This window comes from Notolepis coatsorum (genome assembly GCF_963971535.1).
Source record: "Notolepis coatsorum genome assembly, chromosome: 19".
Lineage (NCBI taxonomy): Eukaryota > Metazoa > Chordata > Actinopteri > Aulopiformes > Paralepididae > Notolepis > Notolepis coatsorum.
The window spans coordinates 88100555-88113470 of record NC_140183.1 but is presented as its reverse complement, the minus strand read 5'-3'; the positions used below and the strand labels follow the sequence as shown (position 1 = coordinate 88113470).

Sequence of the window (12916 nt, the reverse complement as noted above, 5' to 3'; positions counted from 1 at the left end):
CAAATGTCCAATATAACGGAATTAGTTAGCTCATAAAAATGTGATTATAACAGACTGCTGTTTATTAAGGTCGGGCAGACTGCCCACCGACACCTCAAGTCGGCAGCAGCAGCACGAAGTCTCGAGGGACTTATTTTATTTGGAATATATTAATGACTGATACGCAAAAGTAGCCTAGTTTTAAGTTAAAATATTATAAATGCCTTGATGATGTCATTCTTTATATAGGTCTATCAATTGTTTTTAAGCTCAATAAACTCTGACCGGAATTTATCCCATTTGTCCGGTAGATTGAAATCTACCGGACACTCAGACCTGCAAAAAAAAATTCTAACGGAAACCCTGTTACCAAGACAGTATTTGAGTTTGCAAGCTAACATTAAAGACTAAATAAAATACCCATGCATTTAGCATTTTTATATTATATATTAGATTTAGATTATTGGATTATTAGATTATATATTGCATATATTTAGCAATGAGATATTATATGATTTAGATATGAAATATGATTAATTGAAAATGGGGGACCCTGATGTAAACAAGACGAAAGACTTTCTCTGGTCTGCATCCCCTTAACAATTGTATGTATTGAGCTGTACTGTACCCATTCTGCAATATGTTAATAAAGTTTTAAATCAATCAATCAATCAATAAATAGCATTTTAGCATTTTTATGAAACTACTGTATATTTGTATGTCTCTAAATGTTTTGATGAATTGAAAATGGAGGACCCTTATGTAAAAAAGCCGAAAGTCTTTTTCTGGTCTTCATCCCCCAGTCCACTGTTGTTGTATTGAGCTGTACTGTATTGTACCCATTCTGCAATCGTTAATAACGTTTTCATTCATTCGATCATTCAGCCGGCAACAGAATAATTTTGATTGACAGTCGAGTCTGCCAATTACGTCACACCGATTGAACCCGCCCTGCTGTTCTTAGCACCAATCGGCAAGCTCTATGCGTTTTTTACTTCCGCAATTGATTTTGACGAGAGCTGAGCTCAGCTCAACGACAACAACAGCTCCCTGCGGCAGACGAGTGATTACCAGCGCACCGCAGCATGACTAAACAAGCCATAATGATTTTATTGCAACGAATGTTATAATAAAAGCCTTTCCATACATCTGTCTGATTGAAAACTTTATTAACAGACCGCAGAATGGGCATGCACAACTCCGCACGGGCTGAGATATGAACAGTAACGCTTGCTATCTATGTCGTCATCGGACATTGCTATGTTTGGGTAAATACGCTAATGTTATTGAACGTGTAACTATATAACGTTAATGCCACAAAACGAATGCCTTTGTTAATAATAATTAGTAACTTTGATGCAGTAGTGTGTGTGGGCCGGGGGCGGCGTTGTTCAAAAGGTTGAACGGGTGTGGACCAGATTGACGCGACACAATCCTCTTGGGCAAAACATCACGATATCCACAATACGTTAAAAAAGTGTATCGTTAATGAACTGTACCCGATATTTATATAATATCGTCATATCGCCCAGCCCTACTGTAGGAGCAACAATACATTGGACCATGTCTACACCAACATATACTGTAGGAGCAACAATACATTGGACCATGTCTACACCAACATATACTGTAGGAGCAACAATACATTGGACCATGTCTACACCAACATATACTGTAGGAGCAACAATACATTGGACCATGTCTACACCAACATATACTGTAGGAGCAACAATACATTGGACCATGTCTACACCAACATATATACTTCCTGTGTATCACTTGTGCCGCCGACTCAGATTCCCCTAGGTTAAAAAATAAATACGCAATTTAAATCAGAAAATGTTCCATGTTGACTATTTCTGACTTCTGACAAGTTTTTTTCCATTAACTAAAAATAGACAAAAATGTCATCCGTTTTCGTCGACTAAATCTAGACTAAAACAAAAAAGACAAAATTTAGACAAAAACTGACTAAGACTAAAATGCTCAGACATTTAGTTGACTAAAACGGACTAAACGAAAAATAAATGAAGATGACTAAATATGATGAAAACGAAAAAGGAGCACTTGTCACATGACTAAGACTAAAACTAAAATGAAAATAGCTGCCAAAATTAACACTGCCTCACAGTCTTTTTGTTTTTACTTATAGTTTGCTCACTTTCTGCATCACTTTCACATCAACGTTCCCCCGAAAATGTGTGTATTGAGATTCTTAGCTTTTTTTTATGATACTAATATTATCTTTGTACTCCACATTATAAGTAACCATTACATTTTGACTGCCAATTTTTTTGCAAATCCATTCGCTAACTTGTCATCTTCTATAGAAGGTTTCAGTGGAATTGCGTTGCTAGGGGAACAGCTTGGACCCAAGTTGATTTCCTGTCAACTATTGATATTAGCAAACACTGCAACAGGGAATAAACTAGGATCCATTTAGAATGTTAAAGTGGAGATGAAGCAGTGAACAATGTGATCCTAGTTTGTTTGTTGTGTACCTTGTGTAAGACAGGGTTCTATAATCAAATGTGAAATCTATCTTATTTGTCTGAAAAATCAAATATAATATCCCTGTTTTCAACATGGGCGCCGCCATTTTGTTGCTGACGTCATGGCTGACGTCATGGGGCTTGTTTGGTGTATACACTGCTGGTTAGCTGCCTATAGTGAATGGGTCAGTCAGTAAATAAAATGTTGCCTACAAAACAACGGGACCGCGGTGGTTCTGTTTGTATTGCTCCTGGCTGTTCAAACTAATTTTACCATGTGAGAGAGAGGAAAGTTGGTTAATTTCCACAAACTACCAGTGAAAAAAACAGTGTTGTTGGCATGTTGGCTCAGGCTGGCTGCACTCAGGCGGCGTGATCAGCCTGTTGGACAGGGAATGAAGATCCCCAGAGAACACTTCATTGCCTCGGATTATGTTGTTGGGGGTGGAAGGTTTGTCCAGAAGACCACTAATCAGCTGAAGCCTGATGCGGTTCCCTCGGTCTTCGACAGACAGACCGGCGTTAGCTCTCGGGAGCGATGGCTAGCTAGTTAGCACCAGCCGGGGACCGGCGTTAGCTCTCGGGAGCGATGGCTAGCTAGTTAGCACCAGCCGGGGACCGGCGTTAGCAACCGGGAGCGTCGCGGAGCATTCAGCCTGCTGGCTACCTAGATCCACTTCAACCAGCGTCGCGGAGCATTCAGCCTGCTGGCTACCTAGATCCACTTCAACCAGCCGAGCGTCGGGAGCTCCAGCAGCTTGTCGATGTGCTAATAGCCTGGAGCCAGCTACCGTTAGCTTGCCGAGGCTCCAGCACACCGACAAGCTGTGTAGCCAGCTACCGTTAGCTTGCCGAGGCTCCAGCACACCGACAAGCTGTGTAGCCAGCTACCGTTAGCTTGCCGAGGCTCCAGCACACCGACAAGCTGTGTAGCCAGCTACCGTTAGCTTGCCGAGGCTCCAGCACACCGACAAGCTGTGTAGCCAGCTACCGTTAGCTTGCCGAGGCTATTAGCACACCGACAAGCTGTGTAGCCAGCAGGCTGAATGCTCCGCGACGCTGGTTGAAGTGGATCTAGGTAGCCAGCAGGCTGAATGCTCCGCGACGCTCCCGGTTGCTAACGCCGGTCCCCGGCTGGTGCTAACTAGCTAGCCATCGCTCCCGAGAGCTAACGCCGGTCCCCGGCTGGTGCTAACTAGCTAGCCATCGCTCCCGAGAGCTAACGCCGGTCTGTCTGTCGAAGACCGAGGGAACCGCATCAGGCTTCAGCTGATTAGTGGTCTTCTGGACAAACCTTCCACCCCCAACAACATAATCCGAGGCAATGAAGTGTTCTCTGGGGATCTTCATTCCCTGTCCAACAGGCTGATCACGCCGCCTGAGTGCAGCCAGCCTGAGCCAACGTGCCAACAACACTGTTTTTTTCACTGGTAGTTTGTGGAAATTAACCAACTTTCCTCTCTCTCACATGGTAAAATTAGTTTGAACAGCCAGGAGCAATACAAACAGAACCACCGCGGTCCCGTTGTTTTGTAGGCAACATTTTATTTACTGACTGACCCATTCACTATAGGCAGCTAACCAGCAGTGTATACACCAAACAAGCCCCATGACGTCAGCAACAAAATGGCCGCGCCCATAATGATAAATGCTTCAAAAATGCACATAACAAATCGTTTTTTCTTAGAAACTGCTTATTTTTATAACGTGATTTTTTCTGTGGCTTATCTAAATACTAATGTGATGCTATGAATATGTATTTATCGCACTGCTTCATCTCCACTTTAATGTTATCAAGTTTTTTTTGTTCTTTTATCGCTTCAATTATGCTCGCGTGGTCCATGCTCTGCTCGAGTCTTGTCTGCACACTGTCGGCTTGTCGCAATTTGTTTAAGCTAGCGGCAGCGTTAGCTTCGACGTCAGGATCCCTCTGTTGTCTCGTTTTTCGAGTTATTGGATGTTTTCTTTCCTTTTTTTCCTGGTCCTTCCCTTTCTTTCTCCCACTCATCTACCTTTCTGTCTTGGATAAATGTGTTCTTTGAATTTTTTTAAATTTTTTTATTAAGATTTATTTTTTGGCGTTTTATCGCTTTATTGCTACTGGGCAGTCCAGTAGAGAGAGACAGAGGAGGAATGGGAGACAGAGTGGGGGGAAGACATTCTGCAAATAACGACGGGTTCGGGAGTCGAACCCGGGTCGGCCGTGTCGCCACTGGGGAGCCCCATGTTCTTTGAATTCTAAAGTGGTTGAAATTTATATCGCCCGCCCGGGAGTTCGGTTTCTTATGCGTCTGTGCCCTCTAACGGCATACCGGAAGTCCTCGCGTGTGTTCCTTTTAACGCGTGTCTCTCTCCCCCAGGCGTTCAGCAGAGCTCACCGTATCGGACAGAACAAGAAGGTCATGATCTACCGCTTCGTCACCAAGGCTTCTGTGGAGGAGAGGATCACACAGGTCAGCTAATTCAAACACTTGCTTCAATCAACTCTATCTACTAGATTAGGATTTTTACAACAACCTCACCCATTCTACTTCCCTTCTTCCTCCTCCTCCTCCTCCTCCTCCTCCTCCTCCTCCTCCTCCTCCTCCTCCTCCTCCTCCTCCAGGTGGCCAAGAAGAAGATGATGCTGACCCATCTGGTGGTGCGGCCCGGCCTCGGCTCCAAGACGGGCTCCATGTCCAAACAGGAGCTGGACGACATCCTCAAGTTTGGAACAGAGGAGCTGTTCAAGTATGAACTGGGACAGGGTCAAGGTGAGTCAGCTTCAGCCCTGTTACAAGCCCCCCCAGCTTCAGCCCTGCTACAAGCCCCCCCAGCTTCAGCCCTGCTACAAGCCCCCCCAGCTTCAGCCCCCCAGCTTCAGCCCTGCTACAAGCCCCCCCAGCTTCAGCCCCCCAGCTTCAGCCCTGCTACAAGCCCCCCAGCTTCAGCCCTGCTACAAGCCCCCCAGCTTCAGCCCTGCTACAAGCCCCCCCAGCTTCAGCCCTGCTACAAGCCCCCCAGCTTCAGCCCTGCTACAAGCCCCCCAGCTTCAGCCCTGCTACAAGCCCCCCCAGCTTCAGCCCTGCTACAAGCCCCCCCAGCTTCAGCCCTGCTACAAGCCCCCCAGCTTCAGCCCTGCTACAAGCCCCCCCAGCTTCAGCCCTGCTACAAGCCCCCCCAGCTTCAGCCCTGCTACAAGCCCCCCAGCTTCAGCCCTGCTACAAGCCCCCCCAGCTTCAGCCCTGCTACAAGCCCCCCAGCTTCAGCCCTGCTACAAGCCCCCCCAGCTTCAGCCCTGCTACAAGCCCCCCCAGCTTCAGCCCTGCTACAAGCCCCCCAGCTTCAGCCCTGCTACAAGCCCCCCAGCTTCAGCCCTGCTACAAGCCCCCCCAGCTTCAGCCCCCCCCCCCCGGCTACAAGCCCCCCCAGCTGCAGCCCCCCCCCCGGCTACAAGCCCCCCCAGCTGCAGCCCCCCCCCCCCCCGGCTACAAGCCCCCCAGCTGCAGCCCCCCCCCCCCCCGGCTACAAGCCCCCCCAGCTTCAGCCCCCCCCCCCCGGCTACAAGCCCCCCAGCTTCAGCCCCCCCCCCCCCCGGCTACAAGCCCCCCCAGCTTCACCCCCCCCCCCCCCCCCCGGCTACAAGCCCCCCCAGCTGCAGCCCCCCCCCCCCGGCTACAAGCCCCCCCAGCTTCAGCCCCCCCCCCCCCCCCGGCTACAAGCCCCCCCAGCTGCAGCCCCCCCCCCCCGGCTACAAGCCCCCCAGCTGCAGCCCCCCCCCCCGGCTACAAGCCCCCCAGCTTCAGCCCGGCTACAAGCCCCCCCAGCTTCAGCCCCCCCCCCCCCCCCCACAAGCCCCCCCAGCTGCAGCCCCCCCCCCCGGCTACAAGCCCCCCCAGCTTCAGCCCCCCCCCCCCGGCTACAAGCCCCCCCAGCTTCAGCCCCCCCCCCCCCCCCCGGCTACAAGCCCCCCCAGCTCCAGCCCCCCCATCCCATTATTTCCTGACTTGCTGTGTGAGTGTGTTTCTGTTGTTTGTTTTGTCAGTTTTCTCTGGTCTCCTCACAGAAATTAAACGGGGGAAACTAATTAAACTGTTCTAAATTTCAAAGAAACAACAAAACCTCAGTTTTGAGCTGTATTACCTATAGCCAGGGCCGCCTGGGAGAAATGCGAGGCCCTGTGCGAGATTTAAACGTGAGCCCCCCCCCCCCCCCCCCCCCCCCCCCCCCTAAAAGGTAAAAGATTTTTTTTTATTATTTATTTTATTTTTTTTCTCTTCTCATACAGTCAACATATTCTTAAATAATAGCGCTGCCCGAGGCTGGGCATGATACAGTCAACATATAGCAAGAGAGAGAGCGAGAGAGAGCTCCCGTTCTACAGTCAATATACAGTGTTATCGCTGCACAGACCCGGCAATGCCCCTGACCCTCCACCAGAGCAAGGCCAGAGAGAGAGAGAGAGAGAGAGAGAGACACATTGGAAAGAAACAACCCAAAACCAGAGCAAATTGAAATGCTATTTGGCCCTAAACAGAGAGTACACAGTGGCAGAATACCTGAGCACTGTGACTGACCCAATACTAAGAAGATCCTTGACTAGGTACAGACTCAGCGAGCACAGCCTAGCCATCAAGAAAGGCCGCCATAGGCAGACCTGGCTCCCAAGCGAAGACAGACCCACTGCACACAAGATGAGGTGGAAACCGAGCTCCACTTCTTAACAACCTGCCCACTATACCAAGACATACTTCCCACAAATTGCAAACACCCAAAGAGACTTTGAAAACATCGACAATAACTCAAAACTCCCATACCTACTGGGAGAAATACAAGAATGTGAAATAAAGCCCATTTGAATTGAAGAGAGAGAGATATATAGAGCATGTCTGTGTGTGTTAGAAAGAGAGAGATAGAGAGAGAGCATGTCTGTTTGTGTGTGTGTGTTAGAGAGAGAGCATGTATATGTGTGTTAGAAAGAGAGAGAAATATAGAGAGAGAGCATGTCATTTTGTGTGTTAGAGAGAGATATAGAGCATGTCTGTGTGTGTTAGAAAGAGAGAGAGAGAGAGAGAGAGAGAGAGCATGTGTGTTTGTGTGTTAGAGAGAGAGAGCATGTCTGTGTGTGTGTGTTAGAGAGAGAGCATGTATGAGAGAGATAAGCAAAGATGAGCCCCTAAAGGATATTCAACTTTTAATGGAAGAACAAAACAGAAGGAAAAGATAACTTCACAAAGGCAACATGAATATACATAGATCCAAAAGGACAAAGATCAACACTTAAATCCAAAGAGAAGAGGGTCTATACCAGAGAAAACAAAGTAGCAAGGAGCCAATGGCCGACATCAGCTAAATAGGCTAACTGCAAATAGAGTAGCCAGGTACTGACACCAGGCCACACACCGTTAGCTACTACAACAGCTAGCCGGCCCGTTTGGCTCAATATAACGTTAGCTACGTTAGCTAGCCGGCCCGCTTTGGCTCAATATAACATTAGCTACAACAGCTAGCCGGCCCGTTTGGCTCCCGAGAGAGAGAGAGAGAGATATATCCACGGCGGGAATAGAATAGAGTGCATTAAAAACTCACCAAACGTCCAAGAGGATGGAGACAACCGCGTGGAGTTGACGAAGTTCATCTGCCGAATGACCGTCCTCTTCATCTTGGCATAACAATGCTGCACGCGCTCTCTCTAGGTTAGCTAACGCTAGTTAGCCTTTAGCTAAGCTAGCTACTAGCCGACATCATCATGGCTATCCCGACTGAACCACACGTTAGCACTCGATATTATAACGTAGCTAAAGCTAACTAGCTGGCCCTGCCTTTAGCTAAGCCGACATGGCTAGCCTGACTGAACTGTCTAACATGCAACAACTTTCATCTTCAGTCCATGACTGCCGAATGACCGTCCTCTTCGTCTTGGCTGGCATAACTAAGCATAACCTCCAAAGCTGCACGAGCAAAATAGTCAAACGCAGCTGACGCACGCCGACGTACACATGATGTACCCCTCCCTTCGTTGAAACCAATAGTATGTCTGCTGCAGAGCCCCAGAGCTCCAATAGTGAGTATGTCTGCTGCAGAGCCGCAGAGCCAGGAACAAGTCAGACACATTCTACAAACGTGTCTAATGTGAAATATATAAGCATATAAGCAAAACTAGATTTTAGGTCTGTGATGAAAAAGGGCCTCGCGGGAAGGGGGGCCTCGCAAAAAAAATAATAAATAAAAAATATTTTTTTAAATTTTTTTTTGTGCGAGGCCCCCCTTCCCGCGAGGCCCTGTGCGACCGCACTGCTCGCACACCCCCTGAGGCGGCCCTGCCTATAGCCCAGAGTCTGCCCTCCATTCCACTCTAGATCTATCTGGTCCTGGTTTTAACGTCAGCCTAGATTCGATTTTTTTTATTACATTTCATAAAACCCCCTCACCTCAATCTTTTTATCCTTGCTATCCAATTATTTCACCCATGAATGAATGAATTAATTCATAACCTTTATTCAAACATCTTTATGCAAATCAAGAACACACAGGCACAAAGACACAATAATGGCTCTAAAATAAGAGACATCCTCTCTTTCTGTCTGTTAGGGGAGAACAAGGAGGATGACAGCAGTGTGATCCACTACGATGACAAGGCCATCTCCCGCCTGCTGGACAGGAACCAGGCGGAAGCCACCGAGGACACGGAAATCCAGAGCATGAACGAGTACCTCAGCTCCTTCAAAGTGGCCCAATACGTGGTCAAAGACGAGGAGGAGGAGGTGTGTGTGTGTGTGTGGGGGGGGGTGTATGAGTGAGCACAATTTACCTATCTCAAACCCTGCCCTCTTTTCTAGATCCTCCAATCACAACCCTTGCTTTGAGACGGGTCAATTATAAAAATATATATAATTTTTGTATATATATATATATATATATATATATATATATATATATATATATATATATATAAAATGTGTAAGGATGATCCGTGAATATATCCTATCATTGTTTTCCTACATTCTTCTGCATGACCATTGGCAAGAAAGTGTCTGTCACGCATGTGCGTGCACACACACTCACACACTTTCTCTCTCACTCTCTCTCTCTTCAACTCACTCTCTCTCATGCACACAACACACACACACACACACACACACTTTGTATATCTTATACCAGGGGTTCGCAAACTTTTTTATACCACAACCCCATTTTATTTAGGAATTTTATTTGGCGACCCCACACTTAACACACTGAGAGCCACGCCCCTATGCCCAGATAACCCCTTCCGTGCCAGCGCTTTAGTCAATGGGAGGTCGGGGATATTTGCGAACACTTAAACTATATCTTAAATTATGGCTATGGGTCTAAAACACCCCTCGCTTATCAATGACTTGCTTGCAGTCAACATGTACGAAACGGATTGTTTTTTCATTGGTACATTTCCGTTTTATACCGTTTTGAATACAAGTATAGTTTCGGAGAGTTCTAGTAATTTCAGAGAAATTCCGCGATAATAGCCCTTTAGTGGAATACACAAAACACGTTGTCATTTTTCGGCTGATTTATGAAAATAAACGCTAGATTATCGATAGTATATGTGTACTTATGCACGCTAGAGAAGCGGGCTGAAAAATCGATTATCCATACCGTGCTTAGCGTTAACGTTCCGCACACACACACACGTTGTGATCGCTGTGAAAAAAACATCTGATTAACCCAAAACTGGTAACATAGAGTCCTTACCTCACATCAGATGTTTAATCCAATTCCTGATCGCCATTCCAAATATCAATCGCGTTTATTGATAGGCGGCGGTATTTGCCCTTTTCGAGCTCAGAGCCATTCCCAATGATAACATCAGGCTGGATGGATGAAAAATGTATGGATATTGCTAATAAAAGAAATAACGAGGAAAAAAACGAGAACTCGTCATTGGCACTCAACGCATGGCGAGTTAAGACGACTAATCTCGTCGTTGGCACTCAATGTGTTAATGTATCGCGTAATTTCAACAGGGAATTAAGGAATATCAAAATAACAGCACACTGTTAGGGTGGCGTCTAGGTTGGAACCCAAGAGCAGAACACAAGGCACAGGAGAATGAGGCGGTTTAGGGTGTTTAATTAGGAACCAGGCATTGACAAGGCAGATAGTGAAATGTACAGAGGTAGGTCACTCCATGTGATCCCAGGCAACGTCCAGGCTGGTGACGTCCACGGGTGGGGGGTAGGCCGGGGGTTGTGCAATCCTACATACAAGGTTAGAACAAGGCAGGTTCTCGGCGGTTAGGTGGCCGAGCGGAGATTGCGTTCGTCACCAGCCCCGGAGCTGAGCTGGATTTGCCTGTTCGAATCCAGCTCACAGCTCCGGGGTTGTCACCAGCTTGGCTGGCCGTCTGCACTGATACAATTGGCTGTATCAGAGGGTGGGAGAAGCTGGCGGGGTGGGTCCGGGTCGTTGTAAACAGCGACTCCTACAGTTCGGTCGGGGCGCCTGCTAAGCGCGGATTGGACGTGAGGGGGATAGTGTGGTCCTCCCACACGCTACGCCCTCTCAATGAGAATCCGCGCTGCCAGGTGAAAAGAAGCGGTGATTGGCTGGACGTGTGTCGGAGGAAGCACGTGGTAGCCTCCACTCTCCCAGATGATCTGACTGTGGGGGGTAAGTGCGCAGCGACCAGGAAGGGACTGGGAATTGGCATACGACTAACATTGGGATGGGAGAAAATCGGAGGAAAATGGAGGGGGAAAAAGACCAATAAAAAAAAAAAAGAACAAGGCAGGTTCAGAGACAGTGGAAGCATACAGGTTAGAGTCTAGTACCACGGCAGGTGAAGCAACACTCGGACGAGGAGTGGCAGGAGCGCAGGCCTCATGTCCAGGCTCATTGATGACGTGATGAGTCTCAGGTGTGTAGGATGACCCAGGTAGACAGCGTGGGGATGAGGAAATAGGAAGCAGCCCATATAAGGGCGTGGAGATCTGCTGCCAGACAGGCGAGAGGGAGACCCTGGCTGTGGCTGTAACAGGACCTGTGCCTCTACGGGCTCCTCCTGGCGATCCTCCAGATTTGCCAGGGTTGTTCTGGTGGAAATCCCGGATGAGGGTAGGATCCAGGATCGGCTGGCGGGAGACCCAGCTGCGCTCTTCTGGACCATAGTCCTCCCAGTCCACCAGGTACTGGAATCCACGGCCGCGGCGGCGCACACCCAGCAACTGCCGGACGGTGTAGACTGGGTGCTCATCAATGATCCGAGGGGGAGGAGGCACCGGAGCTGGGGGGGATAGAGGGCTAGAGACCACCGGTTTCAACTGCGACACATGAAACGAAGGATGAATTCTCATATGAGACGGGAGCTTGAGTCTGACTACTGAGGGGTTAATGACAGGATTTCATGAGGGCCAACGAAACGGGGTGTGAGTTTCCGGGAGACGGATTTGAGGGGGAGGTCTCAAGACGAGAGCCAAACCTTCTGACCTGGTTGGTAGTCGGGGGCTGGGGTCCTGTGGCGGTCTGCAAAGCGGTGATTCCAGTCAGCAGAGTGGAGAAGTGCGGCCCTGGTGTCCTTCCATATCCTCCTGCAGCGGCGGAGGTGAGCCTGGACAGAGGGTACAGCTATCTCCTCTTCCTGTGCTGGGAACAGTGGGGGGTGATAGCCCAGAGAGGACTCAAAGGGAGACTGACCTGTGGCCGCGGTGGATAGGGAGTTGTGGGCGTATTCACTCCACGGCAGGTGGTCGCTCCAGGCGGAGGGGTTCCGGGCTGTGACACAGCAGAGAGCTGCCCCCAGGTCTTGGTTGGCCCGCTCAGACTGCCCATTGGTCTGCGGGTGGTTCCTGGAGGAGAGACTGACAGAGGCCCCCAGGGCTTGACAGAAGGCCTTCCTGACCTGGGAGTTGAACTGGGGACCTCTGTCGGAAACGATGTCCACCGGGATCCCGTGAAGACGGAAGACATGGACCACCATCAGATCTGCGGTCTCTGAAGCAGAGGGAAGTTTGGGGAGAGCAACGAAATGGACAGCCTTGGAGAATCGGTCAACTATGGTTAGTATGACTGTGTTACCGTGTGAGGGGGGGGCCCGGCAGGAGGTCGATGGGAGGACTTCCCATGAGCACAGACCGTGGATCCACTGGAGGACCTGAGAGTGGACAATGTCGGGGACAAAAATCCGGTTAGGAGGGCCGTTACCTGGGTCTGGCTGGATAAGTTGGGCCTCCCTGACGACAGACATGATCTCCCAGGTAGCGGAGGCCACCACGCAGGTGGGAGGGAGGATGGTGTCGGGGTGAGCATGACCCTCTTCTGGGACAAATTGACAAAAGAGGGCATCTGGCTTGAGGTTCTTGGAGCCGGGTCTGTAGGTCAAAGTAAAGTTAAAGCGGCCGAAGAACAGCGCCCACCGGGCCTGGTGGGAGTTCAGACGTTTGGCTGTCTGGATGTAGGTGAGGTTTCTTGTGGTCGGTCCACACGAGGAAGGG

At 49.1% G+C, this 12916-nt stretch overlaps 1 protein-coding gene across 2 annotated transcripts in view; it reads left to right on the top strand.

The window, feature by feature from the left end:
* The window catches only part of chd4b (chromodomain helicase DNA binding protein 4b), a 133654-nt gene that overhangs the window by 79818 nt on the left and 40920 nt on the right, over positions 1-12916 (top strand). For both annotated transcript variants that reach the window (XM_084336800.1, XM_084336799.1), the window contains exons 23-25: positions 4832-4924; positions 5077-5224; positions 9042-9214. In XM_084336800.1, coding sequence (XP_084192926.1) covers positions 4832-4924; positions 5077-5224; positions 9042-9214 — 414 coding nt within the window. The remainder of the gene's footprint in view (positions 1-4831; positions 4925-5076; positions 5225-9041; positions 9215-12916) is intronic.